The 18,797-nt window shown below is 50.9% G+C and overlaps 1 protein-coding gene across 2 annotated transcripts; it reads left to right on the top strand.

Annotated features, from left to right (window-relative positions):
• The first annotated feature begins 14,281 nt into the window (after window positions 1-14,281).
• Window positions 14,282-17,248, top strand: TMEM185B (transmembrane protein 185B). 2 transcript variants are annotated; one of them, XM_055261655.2, is made up of 2 exons: window positions 14,282-14,642; window positions 14,820-17,248. In XM_055261655.2, exons 1-2 carry the CDS (start codon window positions 14,608-14,610, stop codon window positions 15,658-15,660), a joined length of 876 nt encoding a protein of 291 aa, XP_055117630.1. In that variant the 5' UTR covers window positions 14,282-14,607; the 3' UTR covers window positions 15,661-17,248. The 2 variants fall into 2 exon arrangements, with proteins under 2 accessions (XP_055117630.1, XP_055117629.1); XM_055261654.2 differs by having other exon boundaries at window positions 14,285-17,248.
• The last annotated feature ends 1,549 nt before the right edge of the window (window positions 17,249-18,797 follow it).

Genomic DNA, 18,797 nt, shown 5'->3' on the forward strand with positions numbered 1-18,797 from the left:
CACCTTCCTCACATCCGCTGCCAAACTAACCCGAAAAGAAGAGACAGAGGAAGACCCCAGATAATTACAATTTGGGGACACCTCCAACTCATGCTCACTGCATTTGGTCCAAAATGATCAGAGGGGAGATTTGGCTCATGCTGTGGCCTCACTGGCTCCCATCCATTGCCTCTGCCCCTCAAGCCTCTGCTCTTACCCTTGCTGACACTTCAGGCCCCTCACCCTTAGAACTGACTGCCAAAGGGCTAGTTGCTTAGTCTTCAAGTAAAGGGGGTCTGGAGGACTACGGAGGAGGCAGAGTGCCTAGAGAGCCCCTTGACTCAAGACACCCCCACTGCACTTGGGAGGAAAGGCAGGGCTGGGGGATGGAGGCACTGCGGGGGCCTTTCCTATTTGGCAGCAGCTGCAGCCATGTACGCCGTAGCCACAGCACGCAGCACACATCTTCTGTCTCACAGTGATTGAAGACTTTGCCAAACCACTGGTCAGACAGATTCCACCCCAAGCCCCACATTAATTGATTTTTGGATTCTGCAACCCAAGCTCAAGCTCTGAGCTCACTGCTGAGCTCAAACCCCTGGGTGTCCCACAAGGGCTTAGATGTGGAGGCCATGACGCTGAAGCCAAAGTTGTCAAACACCTGGGCTGCACCTGCCTGTGCAACGAGCCTGGGAAAGCAGCTCTGGGGATTGCACCCTCGGTGCCAGGACTGGGGAGCCTCTGAGCTCAGGGAGGCCTTCGGGGACAGGCGCTCGGCCAGCTGCCTGGGTAGGCCACTAATGAGCGGATGTGTTCCAGGCTGTCTGCCTAAGGGGCAGCTGCACCCGGGCTGGAGAGCAGAGACTCTCTGGGGTTCTGCAGCCTCTGTCCTCCTCAGCCTGGCCCGACAGCCCCTCCTTCTGATAGAGGAGGGCACAGCTGCCTGCCGCCCCTCCTTCCCCATCTCTGCCTCTCTAATCTTCCTTGAGGAAGATTCCATCAGAGGCTTTAGTTACATATTCCTACACCATGCCTAGAACATAGTAGGTACTCAATAAATCCAACTTTTCCTGAGTTAGTGGTGAGGAAAAGCTGGACTCAGGATCAGGCTGCCGGTGAAGCCTGGCCTGTAGCTTGCCAGCTGTCCCAGCCTCAGGGTCCTCACACCCAGACGTGTGCGCAGTAACAGAGCACTTCTTGGTTCACAGTGTATGCCAGTTAAGTGATCCGTATTATTATTTTATCTTAAGAGAGGAATCCAGCTGTGTCCAAATGAGGGATTGGGACAAAATAAAAGCTAGAATCCAGTCTTGCAGGTGGGCACATGGCACCTGAGTCTCCACCCTGACCCGTGCTGCCCACCCTCTCACATGCTATCTAGAGATGGCACTCCTTGTGGAATGCTGTAGGAGGTGCTCCACTGGCATGAAGTGGGTGGGCTCTTAGCACAGACCCAAACAGTAAGTGACTTTTCACACTCCCATCGCATCTCCAAAGCTACATGCAAAACACTGATCTTGACAGGGGTTAGAACACAACTTCCAGAAGGCCTCTTTCTTTTTTTTTTTTTTTTTTCTCCCTTCTTTTTTTTTATTATTATACTTTAAGTTCTGGGATACATGTGCAGAACATGCAGGTTTGTTACATAGGTATACAAGAGCCATGGTGGTTTGCTGCACCCATCAACCCATCATCTACATTACTTATTTCTCCTAATGCTATCCCTCCCCTAACCCCCAACCCCCCGGCAGGCCCCAGTGTGTGATGTTCCCCTCCCTGTGTTCATGTGCTCTCACTGTTCAACTCCCACTTATGAGGGAGAACAAGCAGTGTTTGGTTTTCTGTTCCTGTGTTACTTTGCTGAGAATGATGGTTTCCAGCTTCATCCATGTCCCTGCAAAGGACATGAACTCATCCTTTTTGATGGCTGCATAGTATTCCATGGTGTATGTGTGCCACGTTTTCTTTATCCAGTCTATCACTGATGGGCATTTGGGTTGGTTCCAAGTCTTTGCTATTGTGAACAGTACTGCAATAAACATACGTGTGCATGTGTCTTTACAGTAGAATAATTTATAATCCTTTTGGTATATACCCAGTAATGGCATTGCTGGGTCAAATGGTATTTCTTGTTCTAGATCCTTGAGGAATCGCCACACTGTCTTCCACAATGGTTGAACTAATTTACACTCCCACCAACAGTGTAAAAGCATTCCTATTTTTCCACATCCTCTCCAGCATCTGTTGTTTCCTGACTTTTTAATGATCACCATTCTAACTAGCATGAGATGGTATCTGATTGTGGTTTTGATTCACATTTCTCTAATGACCACTTCTCTAATGATGAGCTTTTTTTTATATGTTTGTTGGCTGCATAAATGTCTTCTTTTGAGAAGTGTCCATTCATATCCTTTGCCCATTTTTTGAGTGGGGTTGCTTTTTTCTTATAAACTTGTTAAAGTTCCTTATAGATTCTGGATATTAGCCCTTCATCAGGTGGATAGATTGCAAAAATTTTCTCCCATTCTGTAGGTTGTCTGTTCACTCTGATGATAGTTTCTTTTGCTGTGCAGAAGCTCTTTAATTAGATCCCATTTATCAATTTTGGCTTTTGTGGCCATTGCTTTTGGTGTTTTAGTCATGAAGTCTTTGCCCATGCCTATGTCCTGAATGGTATTATTGCCTAGGGCCTCTTTCTAATCCAAGAAAGAAAGGGGGCAGAAAAGATGCCGAAGCATTGCCAGGGTTCACAGTCTGCAGAACCAGTGGGTAAAGATCAAAGACAGCCTGACTTCTGTAACAGCACCCCTCTCTAAACAGGAGGGCACCCCAGCCCAGGCATCAGCAATCCTGCACACGGCCAGTCCCAGAGCAGCCCGCCTCCACCACAGCGCAGGGATGGGACAGAATGAATGTCCACCCACGTCAGTGCTCTATCAAACGTCTGCTTAGAAATTCTTTTTAGGCCGGGCGCAGTGGCTCACGCCTGTAATCCCAGCACTTTGGGAGGCCGAGGGGGGCGGATCACCAGGTCAGGAGATTGAGACCATTCTGGCTAACACAGTGAAACCCCGTCTCTACTAAAAATACAAAAACAAAATTAGCTGGGCAAGGTGGCGGACACCTGTAGTTCCAGCTACTCGGGAGGCTGAGGCAGGAGAATGGCGTGAGCCCAGAAGGCGGAGCTTGCAGTGAGCCGAGATTGAGCCACTGCACTCCAGCCTGGGCAACAGAGCGAGACTCCATCTCGAAAAAAAAAAAAGAGTTCTTTTTAAATAATTATTTTCTAAATATCCTGGTCTGTTCAAGCTGCCATAACAAAGTATCACACACTGGTAGCTTAAACAGCAAACATTTATTTATCAACAGTTCTGGAGGCTGGAAGTCCTCTTAAGATAAAATAATAATATGGATCACTTAACTGGCATACACTGTGAACCAGGCACTGTTGCAGGCAAGAAGTGCTCTGTTACTGCGCACACGTCTGGGTGTGAGGACCCTGAGGCTGGGACAGCTGGCAAGCTACAGGCCAGGCTTCACCGGCAGCCTGATCCTGAGTCCAGCTTTTCCTCACCACTAACTCAGGAAAAGTTGGATTTATTGAGTACCTACTATGTTCTAGGCATGGTGTAGGAATATGTAACTAAAGCCTCTGATGGAATCTTCCTCAAGGAAGATTAGAGAGGCAGAGATGGGGAAGGAGGGGCGGCAGGCAGCTGTGCCCTCCTCTAACAGGACGAAGTGCCTGGGCCAGGCACTTGACCCTTCTGAGCCTCAGTCTCCCCTGTAACGGGAGCAAATCTCTCCCCCAGTCCCCACGGGGACATCATGCTAAACAGATGGTAGCGCTTCTCACTATCTTCATTGCCATTGTTATTCTATTTAACACTGAAAACAATTTTTTGAAGCCCCTTTCAGATCAAAAAGAGAAAATTGGGCCCTCTATTTACTTCTAAATGTGTTCCTGTTTTTTTGTTAATTAAAACAAAAAAACAACCTCCAACACCTCCATCCCGACCATATTGTTCCTGAAGTTCCCTTTTGCTGATGTATCTGTTGCTGTGGCACCAATAGTCGTAAACCACTTCCACTCTTACTGAGGTTTTTTTTGTTTTGTTTTTTTTAGATGGCGTTTCGCTCTTGTTGCTCATGCTGGAGTACAATGGCGCGATCTTGGCTCACTGCAACCTCTGCCTCCCAGGTTCAGCCTCCCGAGTAGCTGGCATTACAGGCATGCACCACCATGCCCAACTAATTTTTGTATTTTTAGTAGATACGGGGTTTCACCATGTTGGCCAGGCTGGTCTTAAACTCCTGACCTCAGGTGATCCGCCCACCTCGGCCTCCCACAGTGCTGGGATTACAGGCATGAGCCACTGTGCCAGGCTCTTACTGAAGTTTTTAAAGCACCCACTTAGAAACCATCAGGGAGAACCTCTTTCTTCAACCCCCCTGCTCTGTAAGAGCACTCAGAGTTCAAGAGATGACCTGTCTTCACGGGGGAAATCTAGTAACGCTGGATCTGCAATAGGAATTCACTATGTGAACAGCAATTCACCACCCTAAATATCCCCCAGATAAAGCTGGGAAAGTTATGGCTGTTTGGGGCAATCTGGAAAGAACCTCAGTGATGGTAAATAATTTTCGTGTCTTTACGAGAGAAAAATCTAAGACCAGCAGGAACTCCGAGGAGTTTCATTTTCTTTCTCAGGTGGAAAGCAGCCACATGAGAAGGGATTGCTCGTCAAGGTTTCAATCCTGTCACGGATCTCCAGCCTCGGAGGCATATTTTCAGTTTCGATTCAGCTGATAGATGGGGAGAAAGCACCCCAGTTCTTAGAAGTTAGCTGTTTCCCCTCCTCGCAGACAACCTCCAGAGCAGGGCAGCAGGCAGCTGCTAGAGATTTATTTCTCCACCTAGTTGTCTCCGCTTGCGGCTTCCTCCCATGAGTGAGGACCAAGAGAACCCCCGTCTCTGATGAAAGTGGAGGATGAACACTGAACCAAACCCACACTGCTGAGCACATTTGATGGGGCCAGAAACAGACTGCAAAGGCTGAGAAAGCTTTTCAGGGGCCCTCTGGCTGTGTGGGTGCGAAGACCTGGCTGTACTTGGAATCACCTGGAAAGACTTACAAAAATGGTTTCTGAGCCTCACCCCCAAGGATTCTGACTTGGTAAGTCTGAATCACCAAGATTCTCGGGGTGAGGCCCCAGAATCTGCCTGTGTGTAGCCAGCAATGCTGCACTTGGACCTGCATCTGGGGACCTCTGGGGACCTCTGGGCCACCCTGGCCCCCTTAATTTATAAAGCAGAACCAGCCCCGGGGTGGAGAATGAATGAGGTGTCTGTCACCTGGTTACACAATTTAAGGTGTCCTTAGTTATGCCCAGCTGACTCGAGCACACATCTCCCTGGGCACTCTCCTCTACAGCAACACAGGGTGGGGCGTGGGAGAGGAGTACGTGCCCATGCGGGCATCTACTGAAAGTGCCAGGTCTGTATCTCTATTATCTCACCTCTATCCTGTGAAGTAGATAATATCCCCGTTGTACAGATAAGAAAACCTAGACTCAGAGAGGCTGAGCCATTTGGTCAAGGACACACAGCTGCTGAAATGACGAGGCCAAGTTTGAACCCAGGTGGTCCCTTCTTTGGCCCATGCTTAACTACACCGGGGCACCCTCTCGGCAGTGGTCTCCTCGGGGTTCTGTTGCAGCTGAGAGCACAAGCTTCTCCCCTGATCACTGCCCTATAGCTTATTTCCAGTGTTTTTTTTTTTTCTGGTTTTTAGTTGACTTTTCATCATATTCAGCCCAGTGACCTTTGGTCCTCTCTTTGGCTCTTTCAGGGTTATTCGGTGTTTCGTGTTTGTGCACCTTAACTGCGTGGAAAAGTGCCTGGTCCTTGGGAACAAGGGCCACAAGGCATTGCTTCCTTCCCCAGGGCCTGGCACCTACCGGGCACTAGCAGGCAGTCTGGCCATAGCAGCTGAGTGATGAGTGAACTGCTTGGAGGCTAAGCATGTTGCCCAGACTCTTTTAGGTCTATCCCTGCTAAAGGCATCTGTGAAAACACACAAAGCAATACCCTGAGGCAGCAACAGCTCCAGTCTGGGAGTCTGAGCAGCAGAAAGAAGCTGAGGCGGCCACAGGAGCCCAGCGGGCAGTAAGGCGAGGCCACAGAGATGGGCCACGGCCGGTCAGCCAGGGCCCTGAAGGGCACAGTAAAGCGTATGGATTTTGTGCTGAGAAATGAGAAGTCAGCTTTGACAGGGGAGGGCCATGCTCCTGTGGCCCCTGAGTCACCAGGCTGTGCTGCCTCCTGTACTGCTAGATGCCCCTTCAAGTCAGGAGCCCCACGTTGTTCATGGGGTTCCCAGGCCTGGCTCTCAGTGGCGTGCAGAGGCGTTTATTTTATTTTTTTGCTGCTTTGCACCAGGCAATGGAAGAATGAAAGGCAACCCAGAGTGAAATTAGGATTACAATTTTACAAACATCTGTTTCTGACGCAGGAAGCACATCATTTGTCCACATCACACTTTCTTGGAATTTATGACAAAGCCAGGTGAGAGCCGGGCTGGGAATGACCTTTGTCCAAGAAAAAAATGTTTTGCTGAGTAAATTAAGAGTGCAAATGAGACTGGGGAAAAAACTTAAATTGTACATGAAAACTTTTGAAAATATTTCAGTAATGTCAACTTAAGTACAACTGATACCTGGATTGCCTAATTCCATAATTCAGGAAGCTTCCCACTCACCTCCACAAAACACTAGTTTGAATTAATTATATTTAATTATATGTGAATGCCTCAAATTAAATGATCCCAATGCTCACTGTGTTGTTCATAACATTTGAAGGCTGTGATCTGACCCAGAAAACCCCAACCTCTGCATGTGCACACTCACAAACATATCAAAACTAGCCCTATTTTTAGTTGACTTTTAATATTACACAGCCCTATACTTGAGTCTACCTTTGATTTCAGCCTCTTTAATTCTTCAACCCTGTGGAGTTTTCTAAATAAGCTCTGCCAGCTGCTATCAATACAGGCAGATTCACACCCCAACTTGGGGTGGCACTGACTCCATTTCCTCAAAGATAACACAGAAAACAGAGTAAAAGGCCAGGCACAGTGGCTCACGCCTGGAATCCCAGCACTTTGGGAGGCCAAGGCCGACAGATCACCTGAGGTCAGGAGTTTGAGACCAACCTGGCTAAGATGGTGAAACCACATCTCTACTAAAAATACAAAAATTAGCTAGGCATAGTGGTGCACCTGTACCACCCAGCTACTCAGGAGGCTGAGGCAGGAGAATTGCTTGAACTCAGGAAGTGGAGGTTGCAGTGAGCCGAGATCAGGCCACTGCACTCCAGCCTGGGTGACAGAGTGACTCCATCTCAAAAAAAAAAAAAAAAGGAAAAAACATACACTAGGCTTTATGTGTCAAGGGTCTTTAGAATAAAGTTGTCCCCCCTTATCCATAGGGGATATGTTCCAAGACCCCAGTAGATGCCTAAAGCCCCAGATAGTACCAAACCCCTATATACACTATGTATTTCCCTGTGCAAACACACCGACGATAGAGTTTAATTTGTAAATTAGGCACAGTACTCTTGTGCTTTGGAGCTATTATTAAGTCAAACAAGGGTGACCTGAACAGAAGGACAGTGATCTGGCGGCAGCTGATGTGATCGCCCAGGGAGCACGCCCGGTGTGAAGATGCTGGACAAAGAGAGGGGTCGCGTCCCAGGCTAGACAGAGCAAGATTTTGTCACGCTACTCAGAACAGAATGCCATTTAAAATTTAGGAGTTGTTTCTGGAATTTTCCATTTAATATTTTCAAACCTCGGTGTACTGCAGGTAAATGAAAACTTGGAAAGATAAACCTCAGATAAGGGGAGACGACTGTATTCATTCCTTCACCATGGCGCGTCTATGTCTGAGAATCTACCCTTAAAAACAATCTGGATGCAAAGAAGCCGTGAGATAGAGCACAGTGCCTTCATGTCATAAAAGAACGAAACTAAAATACACAAGGCAATCGGTGAGTAAAGTATTGCACTACCCTTAATGTAATATTGTGGGGCCACTGAAAAGATGTTCACATGTTTATGGAAATCTGAGAAGTGTTTCTATCTATGGCATTTCATCACATTTAAGACACTGTTAATTAGAGAACACACCACCATTTCATGTACCTTTAAGGAAGAAAAAAAATACCCAGAATGGTTATCTAATAAGAGACGTTTAAGTAAAGCTGGGATCCTAAAGGGCTATTTCTTTGGTGTGAGGAGAATGATAAGCAGCCTCGTGAGGCAGAAAGAGCCAGTGTCCCAGCCATGGACCCGGATGCAGGGAGGGAACAAAACTGCCCCAGAGGACGTGCATAAGCCAGTACTCACGCTGGTTTGAGTCTGAATTTGCACAAACATATGGCCTGGAACACCTCAAGCAAATCCTGTAACTGAATTTAAGGTTATGTCAAATTGGCAGTGCCCCAGGTGACTGGCAGAAACGAATACAACCTCTAGAAAGAGATGAATGTTAACACCAGCTGACAGTGCCTGTAAAACATCGGCCGGGTGCCGTGGCTCACGTCTGTAATCCCAGCACTTTGGGAGGCCGAGGTGGGTGGATCACGAGGTCAGGAGATCGAGACCACGGTGAAACCCTGTCTCTACCAAAAATACAAAAAAAAAAAAAAATAGCCGGGCGCAGTGGCGGGCGCCTGTAGTCCCAGCTACTCAGGAGGCTGAGGCAGGAGAATGGTGTGAACCCGGGAGGCGGAGCTTGCAGTGAGTCGAGATCGCGCCACTGCCCTCCAGCCTGGGCGACAGAGCGAGACTCCGTCTCAAAAAAAAAAAAAAAAAAATCAGCCACTGTACAGTGCAAGATCCAGAGACGTTAAAATGTGAAGTGAGTTTTAGAATTAACCCTAAGTAAAAAAGCAAAATCAAATGGGTATGTGGAGGATGACATCTCTTTGCCGAGCAGACCGACTGGAAGGAAAAACACAGTAAAATGTTCACAGTGATCTTCTGTAGGTGCTAAGACTACAGCATTTGCTTTCTTTAAACTAGTCTGCATTTTCCAGCTTTTTCTAAAGTGACCATATAAGAAAAGGAGAAATAAGGAGACACAAGTGAGAGAATGACTTTGGGTGGGGTGGTCAGGGAGGTGACCCTGAAGGAGATGACACCTGAACTGAGAAGGGACCAGCACAGGAGAAGCCACCTGAAGCGTTCACTGCTATGTGTGTATCCAGGACAAGGGCCTGGGGCACAGGGAAGATGCTTGATATGTATGTGTTAAATTAATACATGGGTTAAGGAAGGAAAAAGCTGCTAAAACAGGAGCCTAAGTCTCAATGGGTCCCAGCCAGAGGCTGGCTCTTCAGGGAGCCATTCTCACCGGACAGAGCTGATAAACAGGGCAGGGACGCCCGCCTGGCCAACATCAGGGCCCTGTGGAAAGTCTGCAGCTGCAGAGTTAGCAGAGAACCACGGCTGTGGGTCTTGGGACTGTTTCCCCATCTGTCAAATGAGGTTAGTGCTTTGCCACCTCTGTCTCTGAAGTGAGCTCCAGATGATATCGTGCTTTGAACTCTTAAGCCACGTGCGAGCGTGAGGGGCTGTCACGCTCCAGGAGGTTCTCATGCAAGCCCAGCAGCACCTCCCTGTAACACTGGGACCTGTGAGCTTCAGACAAGCTGCTTTGTCTCAGGAAGGTTCCCGTGCTCTGCTGCTCAGCCCACAGGAGATGTCACATCAGCTCCCGCCTTTCTGCCCGCAGGCACTTTCCAGATTCACTTACCGGGTACGAGCCTGTGCTGGAAACTGCTAACACAGAGATAAGAGATGGGTCCCTGTCCTTGAGAAAGTCACAGGGAGTCCAGAGAGTCAGATGAGCAAACAGGATGATACTCTGTGGGAGCCGAGGGAGGGGACACACAATCTGCTGCTGAGAGGCAGTTAACAGCCACCACTGGGGGGAAATAATGGAGCCATTGTAGGTTTCCTACATTGTTTCCTTTCGCCGTCACAGTTTTGGGAGGTTCTCTCCATTTCACAGATCAGGGCTGGAAACTAAGTCATCTGTCAAGGTCACAGAGCCTGGACTCGCACCTGGGCCGGGGTGACTCAAGTCCATGCCCGTGGGCACACTACCACACTGGTGTGTGTGTGTGCTGGCAGTAGGGGAGGCAGGGAGATGGGGGGAGGCTATTGTAGAGGTGACAGCATGCTCTTCATTTAGAGACTGGGGCCAAGGGGTAATGGTGAGCAATGAGGCTGGCACAAGGGCCAGGTGGGCTGTGGCTTCCTTGTGAAGAAGCTGATGTGAGCAAATCCACACATCCGGCCAAAAGGGAAAATTTCCCCGGGCTTTCTGTGCAGGTCATCCCCCTGTCCCAAGCCAGCCCCTCAGAGGACATTCAGCAACGGCATTCCATGTCCTGCAGCCAGAGGGCTACAGGGGAAACCTAACTCCCACCAGCTTCCAGCTGCTGTGACTAGGACCATGCCCAGATGTCACTGTCACCCCGGTCTGCTGTGGAGGGTGCCAGGCAAGGGTTCACTCTCCCTGGAGACCCAGCTTAGCTCCTGCTGAGCGGTGGCCGTTGTGGGGCAGGAAGAGCCGAGCTGGGCCTGACCGCTGGTACTGAGCAGAATTCTAAGGAATTTGCAGATGGAATTGTGGTTACTAACAGGCTGACCTTAAAATAGAGAGGTGATCCTGGGTTAGCTGAGTAACCCAAAGTAATCACAGGAGCTCTTAAAACAAGGAAGGCAGAAGAGAGACTCCAGACATAAGGACTCAGCCCACCATGGGTGGCTTTGAAGGAGGCCACAAGTCAGGAAACACAGGGGGCTGAGAATGAACCCCGAGGGCCACGGCTGGCAAGGCAACAGGAACCTCAGTCCCACAACTCAATGGAACTGCATCCTGCCAACACAGAACTCGAATGCAGGTTCACCGCTGGAGTGCCCACACCCAGATCTTGGCCTTGTGACTCAAGCGGAGCACTGGCTGGGCATATGATGCTGACTTCTGACTCTCAGTTCATGGCGGACAGTAACTGGCTGCTGCTTTAAACGGATACACCTGTGGCAATTGGTTACCGAGGAAGAAAGATCACCTGGGCTGGAGAGTGGAGGGAACAGGGCCTAGGATGCTGGCGGTGAAAGGACACGGGTCCCACTGTCGGTGCCATGCTGGCCACAGGAGCATCTCCTCTGGGACAGGGGCATCGCAGTCATGAGTAGTATTGAATGCATTCCTTCACTCATTCAGCCAATGTCTCTCAAATATTTGCTACTGTGCTAGCTGGGTGTGTGGAGCTCAAATCTCATGAAAGGACAGAGGGCCAAACAGACAACACCCAGTGAAATGAGTCTCAGGATAGGAACAAGGCCCCTGCCCCACCCCACCTCTGGCACCCAGATGCTGTGGGAGGTGAGAGAACGGTCACTGGTCCACCAGGGGTCGAGATTTCTCAGGGCTTGAAGCCCTGTCCTGGGTCTTGGTGCCCAGGAAGGAGAGAGAGGCCATGTCGGGGTGGGCCACACTCAGGGGGAAGCAGCAGACTGGCTGGGCTGGTGCATGGACCATAAGGGCCCTGGCCACCAGGTGTGCCGGGATCAGCTCAGGAGGGCCTCACAGTTCAGACGGGAAAGTTGGGACCAAGGATGCCAAGCAGGGGAGAGAGGCTAGGGTGAGGACACATCCCAGGACTTCCCCATCCGTTAGGACAGTGACCTTCAAACCATGTCAGCCCCTGCCCTCTGGGGCCATGTGCCCCTGCACACCCTGACTGGGGGATAGCAGCCCATGCCGGTGGCCTGGAGCACCGCATCCACACACACCATCTGTAAGTGAATGAATTCACACTTTGGTTTGTGCACCAGCCTTGGGGACTGCTGTGCCACCAGCACCTGGCACATAGCAAACAATCCACGTTAGCTTTACAGGTAAATCAAAGACAAAGGCGGGTGTCTGAGAGACTGGCCGCATCAGGGAAAACAGTGAAGGAGGGGTGTCTGATGCCCAGGACAGGATGGGGGAGGGGTCAAGGCCTGCAGGCCAAAGGAAGCCAGCTGGGGACAGATGGCAGACAGTATCCCTTACCCTGTGGCACAAGCCTGGAAGCTGGGTCTGCCCTCCCTCAGGAGCTGAGCAGCAGAGCCACTGTTGCACTGTGACAGGTCACCTCGATACCCGCTTCTTGGATGGACAGGGTGCACTTGTTCTGAATGAGGAGCTCAAGGTGGGAAAATATGCTCTGAGCTCTGTCTTTGCTACAAAGATGGCAGCAGAGGCCCCGAGTTCATCTGACTACATAGGTGATTGGGAAGGACTTCTGTTCTCGCAGGGTCCAGAGGACCTGACTCTGCCACCAGCTCCCGGAGGGTGGGGGCGCTCCTGGCAGCACCTCCCCTCCACGGGCTCTGCTTTCCTAGTGGGGTCATATCAATTACTTGTACGTCTCTAAATGCAAAGTGCAAAGTTCCATGTATTGATTCATCTAATCCTCAAAACAATCCTGTGTGCTTTTCCAAGCCCATTTCACAGATGAAGAGGTTGGATTGGTGAGGGGGTTCTCCACTTTTACAAATTTTTAGTTGACAAATCCTTCTTGGGAGAAAAGCGTACAAAAAAGACCAATGTGTAAAACAGACAGATTGGAGCAACTGTTTAGGGGAGGAGTGGAGGGAGATAAGGCTCTCCAGAAACAAGAGGCCCTGAAGACACATCTATGAAGTCAGCCTTCAGGGCTGAGCCTGAGGACTGGTGAAGCTCACTCAGCTGGACTCCCTTCCCCAGGGCCACAGATTGGCTGTGGCTGAAGTGAAGTTGTGGAGAGCGCCTCGGGGGCTGGGACTGTCCGCCCCACACCCTGGACACCCTGCTCATGCCTGCCTGGGGCAGGGCTGTGAGGGTGCAGGAGGGCTACTCCGCCGGAGGCCCTGACAGGTGATGTGTTCCTCTGATGGCCTGTTCCACTTCAGAGCCCAGGACCTGCGTGACAACATCCCATACCCACTTCGGGAAACAGGACTAGGAGAGACTGGTGAGGGCAGGAAGGAGGGCAGCCAGGACTCTGCTGAGCAGTGGGACAGCGGGGAAGACAGGTAGAAATCCTCCAGGGTCTGCCCAGCCGGCCAGAGGGCGAAAGGGGTGCTCCAAATCACAGACTCGCTGCAGCCTTGCTCTTAGACACCACCCAGGTCTGTCCCCCAACTTCATAGACCAGGAAACTGAGGCCCAGAGAGAAAGAGGTGAATTTGCCTAGGTTTCTCAGCTGATGGGTGGCACGGCCTGGACAAGAACCCAAATTTCTTGACCTCTGGTCCAGTACCCTTTTCCAAAGGAAAAGGAAAACATTGATTTGCGAGAATAACACAGAGACAGGGCCAAATAAGTCAAAATGAGAACTAGACAGTTGAAGGTAGGAGCCCTGTATCTGCGACGCGATTCTCCGTTAACCTGCCGGGTGACCTCGGGCAGGAAGCAACCCTCAACCCCGGTCTGGATCCAGTTTCCTCCCCTGCTCCGCGGGACGCTGTCCAGGGGCCGAGTGGGGTCTAACACCCTCACCAGCACCTTCCACTCTGGAGTGAGAGGGACAGGTACAAGAGCGCCGCTGCCGCCTGGGATCTCTGCACAGCCACTTCGCAGGCAGCCTAAGAAACGTCCGTTGCTCCGCCAGGCGGAGTTCTGCCCCGCGAGTCTTTATCCCAGGCAAGGCCCCCCCCCCCCACCTCGTGCACTAAGTCTACGCGTGGGCCTTTTCCTTTGAGCCAGGGATACACCCGCCGTCGCCCCTGCGTCGGCCCCCACAGGTCTGGGCTCAGGCACACCGCCTTGCATCCGTTCAGTTACTGGCACCTGCTCCCTCGCTAGTAAACTCCCGCACTAGCCCGGCCACCCGCCTCTACTCGCGCACGCGGCGTGCTGGAACCTCACCGCGGGCGCCCTAGCCCCGGGCGGGTTCCCGGGGCGCCGCGTGCTGGAAGCTCACCGCGGGCGCCCTAGCCCCGGGCGGGTTCCCGGGGAGCCGCGGCGAGCGCGTGGAGGCGAGAATCCCGGCAGAGAGGGGTAGGGTGCCAAGGCCCAGGCCCCGCCCTCTCCGCCCGGCCCCGCCCCCGCAGGGCCCGCCCCGGCCGGCAGGGAGGATGTGAGCTCACTCCCGCCTCCATGTTCTCGGAGTCGCCTGGCAGCGTCCGCCCAAGGTCGCGGGCCGCTTGGGGAGTCAGCACCGCGCCAGGCCCCTCCGGGCCCCACACGCATTAGGTGCCTTGTTGATGGGTATGGAATGAAGGCGGGCGGCGGCGGGACCGAGGCAGCGCCACCGAGGCAGCGCCCAGTTTGTAGCCGCTGCGCCGCCCGTGCCCGCGCACGCCACGCCCTAGCGCGCTTCCGGCCGGGCCACGTGACCGCGCGTGCACGTGTTCCGGCCTCTCCGCGTCGCCGCTCCGAGCCTCCTCCTGGTCGTCCCGGCATTCGTCCACCCGGAGCCGGCTTGGGCCGGGCCCGGGAGGCGGCAGCCGGGGGAGCCGCGGAGACGCAAGCGCCGAGCGTCGCGGTGTAGCAGGCCCGGGCAGGCAAGCGGCGGCCTCCGCCATGAACCCCAGGGGCCTGTTCCAGGACTTCAACCCTAGTAAGTTTCTCATCTATACCTGCCTGCTGCTCTTCTCGGTGCTGCTGCCCCTCCGCCTGGACGGCATCATCCAATGGAGCTACTGGGCCGTCTTTGCCCCTATATGGCTGTGGAAGCTTCTAGTCGTCGCAGGCGCCTCCGTGGGCGCGGGCGTTTGGGCCCGCAACCCTCGCTACCGCACCGAGGGAGAGGCCTGTGTGGAGTTCAAAGCCATGCTGATCGCTGTGGGCATCCACCTGCTGCTGCTCATGTTCGAAGTCCTGGTCTGCGACAGGGTGGAGAGGGGCACCCACTTCTGGCTGCTGGTCTTCATGCCTCTCTTCTTCGTGTCCCCCGTGTCCGTGGCTGCCTGCGTCTGGGGCTTTCGACACGATAGGTCGCTGGAGCTGGAGATCCTGTGCTCGGTCAACATCCTGCAGTTCATCTTCATCGCCCTAAAGCTGGACAGGATTATTCACTGGCCGTGGCTGGTGGTGTTTGTGCCCCTGTGGATCCTCATGTCGTTCCTTTGCCTGGTCGTCCTCTATTACATCGTCTGGTCCCTCCTGTTCCTGCGGTCCCTGGATGTGGTTGCCGAGCAGCGAAGAACACACGTGACCATGGCTATCAGTTGGATAACGATTGTCGTGCCTCTGCTCACTTTTGAGGTCCTGCTGGTTCACAGATTGGATGGCCACAATACATTCTCCTACGTCTCCGTATTTGTCCCCCTTTGGCTTTCCTTACTAACTTTAATGGCCACAACATTTAGGGGAAAGGGGGGCAATCATTGGTGGTTTGGCATTCGCAGAGACTTCTGTCAGTTTCTGCTTGAAATTTTCCCATTTTTAAGAGAATATGGGAACATTTCATATGATCTCCATCACGAAGATAGTGAAGATACTGAAGAAACATCAGTTCCAGAAGCTCCGAAAATTGCTCCAATATTTGGAAAGAAGGCCAGAGTAGTTATAACTCAGAGCCCTGGGAAATACGTTCCCCCGCCTCCCAAGTTAAATATTGATATGCCAGATTAAACTCCTAGAGAGGACCCAGGCACACACAGACTACACCTTGCCTTTGCCTCTTGTTCATTCATCCCAAACCTGGAAATGGAAACAGGCTTCAAACACTGTTGTCTCACGCCCTGTTTGAGATCACCGCCTCATCAGTATGCATCATAGATGGAGGTGGTTTCAGTATGTGGGTGTGTGTGGTGTGTACCTGGGTAAGAGACTTGCTTTCCAGGTTCGCACTTTCAGGTGTAGCTGGGAGCAGTAAGTTGAATTGTTTTAGTAGGTCATCAAAAGTAATAACTACACAGCTGTTCGTTTAAATGCTACTGTACCTATCAAAAGTATTGTTTAAAAAGTATTTTTATACACTGCTAATCTAAAATTGTATTTCAGATTGTGCCTGTCATAACAATAGCAAATGTAAAGAGTTCTCTTTCCCACCACTTGTTTATAAACCTCATAGTTGATATTTTTAGTGTTCCTACTGTTAAAATACTTTCTCCTTGGGCTTTGCTGATACTGGTCTTTAATATTCTGATAGGTGAATTTTTCTAATGGAATGAACCCATGCATATATAGTATTTATATGAATATTTTAGCAGTGTAATATGTTGAATTCTAGTTTTCTGCATTACCATGTATTATGTTAAGGTAATTTTTTAAAGCTTACGTCTGAAGATATGTGTCTATTGCGGATGTCCTTGAAAACTGCATAAAACAGTATGTGCCTCGTGTGGATCTTACCAGAGTACTAAGCATGAATATAGGGATTGCAAATCCCGTGGGTCTTAATATTTAGGTGTTAGTAACCAAGGTCTCTGGTAGTACCCGTTAGTAGAGGAAGAGGCCACTGCCCTTGGGAACTTGTGACACGCTCCAGTGTGGTACCAGGCCATAAAGTGACACTGTTATTTAGCTCCTTGAATTTTTCCATACAGGTAGTAACTGTGTGGAAATAAGCAACAAGTGGTTTGTCCATTTCTAAGAATCTTAAACTGTTGGTTGGCTGTAATGTGAAGCATTACTTGTCATTGGAAAGATGGAGAGAGTGGCCTTAACCGGAAGTGGTCAGCAGAAGCAGGTGTCATTTTAAGGGCCAAACTTTCATCTGTCAGCAATAGGGAAACAACAGTTCAAATTCTCTTTGTAGATAAGTACAGTGTTTCTTTTTTCTTTTCTTTTCTTTTTTTTTTTTTTTTTGAGACAGAGTTTCACTCTTGTTACCCAGGCTGGAGTGCAATGGCACAATCTCGATCTCAGCTCACCGCAGCCTCCGCCTCCTGGGTTCAGGCGATTCTCCTGCCTTAGCCTCCCGAGTTGCTGGGATTACAGGCATGCGCCACCAGGCCTGGCTAATTTCGTATTTTTAATAGAGACAGGGTTTCTCCATGTTGGTCAGGCTGGTCTCGAACTCCTGACTTGAGGTGATCTGCCCGCCTCGGCCCCCCAAAGTGCTGGGATTGCAGGTGGGAGCCACTGCTCCTGGCAAGTACAGTGTTTCTTTAGGTGCTGGTGTTACACCAGGGAATCAGGGCAGAAGCCAGATCCTGCAAGAGTAATGTTCGTCTGAGAACAAATAAATACTTTTGAAAGGAGGTCAAAACAAAAAGGAGTGTTGGTGTTATTACTGCAGAGAAGACTGGATGGAGTCCACTTTTCTTATTAGTAACTTAACTAAAAGTGATCTCAACTGGGCTCCACACTCTTTACCCTGCCATGAGGCAAACTTGTTGGGTTTGGAGAAAAAAACATAACCCTAAATTCACTATTTTTGCCCTATATAAAACATTAAAATAACATGCTCTGTACACATGCTCTCAACAAAAGCCAGCGCTAGGAATCTGAGTGCCAGAATGCCTGAGGGAGCTACAGCTGGGCTTAGTTGGCTGGGACTGAACTCGCTGTCTGAGAGCGAGCTTGCTCTGTCTCTCTCACACTGGCAGTTTACACCAGCTGGCAGCCCTGAGCAGCAGTGGATGTAACTTTTTATAAATAAGGATTCGTTGATTCATTCATATTCTCAATATTTCTTGGCCTACCCCGAGCCAAGCATGGTGCCAGGCAGTGGGGATGCAGTGGAGAGCAATGGCCCTGCCCATGCAAAGTGTCCTGTACGGTGAGAAGTGTGAGCCGCACCCACAGAGGGAAAGAGCCCAGTACAGCTTTTGCAAAATGCAGGGAAGGATGCTGCTAGCCTCAGGGTGACCTAGAACTTTAAGCCCATCTTTGTTTTCAGGAGCCCAGTGCCTCCCCTCCACCCCTAAAGAATATCTCAAAGACGTGGATTTTCATTTCAGTAAGATTTAGGGGTGCATGGGCAGGCAGTGCTGGAGGAATTGGGAGGCAGGTTTGGAGGCTGCAGTGGGACCACTGGCCCCTCCTGGCTACAGTTTCAGGCCAGGAGCTTGTTGGCACCTGGTGCAAACTCTCCAACCTGAGGGGTCCCCCACAACCCCCCAGCCCATCTTAACCTCCTCTTCCCCCAAGCTATCTGGTGTTGGAAAGCCAGCGTCTAGTGTGGAAACAAGCTTTCTCATCAGGTAGGCCATCCTCTGTCAGGACCATTAGGTAAAAACAGAAGAGACAGTTTGTAGGAAGTCGTTTGGTCTGTGAGGCTGCGAGCACTTCAGCAGTGCCTGGGATTTACCTAACTGCCATGAAACACTGATTATCCAGCGTTCAGCATGTGTCAAATTCTGTAACTATTTCTCCTGTGATGTTATCAGTCAGCTTTTGCTGCAAAACAGCATCAGAAATCTCGGTGGTCTACAACTAGATTCCCATGCTTGGGTAGTCTACAAGTTGGCTTCTAGGTTATGCTCCAGGCTGGGGGTCTGATCAGGTCTGCTCCACAACATGTCCCGTATTCTGGGTCCCTGGTTGAAGTAGCAGCTTACCTTGGGCCGTGTTCTTTCTCATGGCAGAAGCAGAAGAGGCCAAGCCCTACCTTGCAAGCACAAATACAGCCCCTGCTCACTCTCTGTTGGCCACAACACAGGGCCATGCCTGACCTCTGTGGGGTGAGGCAGTGCGTGGCCAAGGAACAAGCACAGTCCAGACGGGGGGCTGTCGCTCTGTGACCTCAGTGTTACAAAATGGTTAAGGAATCACAAACTGTGTGGCAGATCATCCATGGTTCGTTTCCCCTGTGCTTTACA

The sequence above is a fragment of the Symphalangus syndactylus genome, chromosome 22 (genome assembly GCF_028878055.3).
Source record: "Symphalangus syndactylus isolate Jambi chromosome 22, NHGRI_mSymSyn1-v2.1_pri, whole genome shotgun sequence".
Classification (NCBI taxonomy): domain Eukaryota; kingdom Metazoa; phylum Chordata; class Mammalia; order Primates; family Hylobatidae; genus Symphalangus; species Symphalangus syndactylus.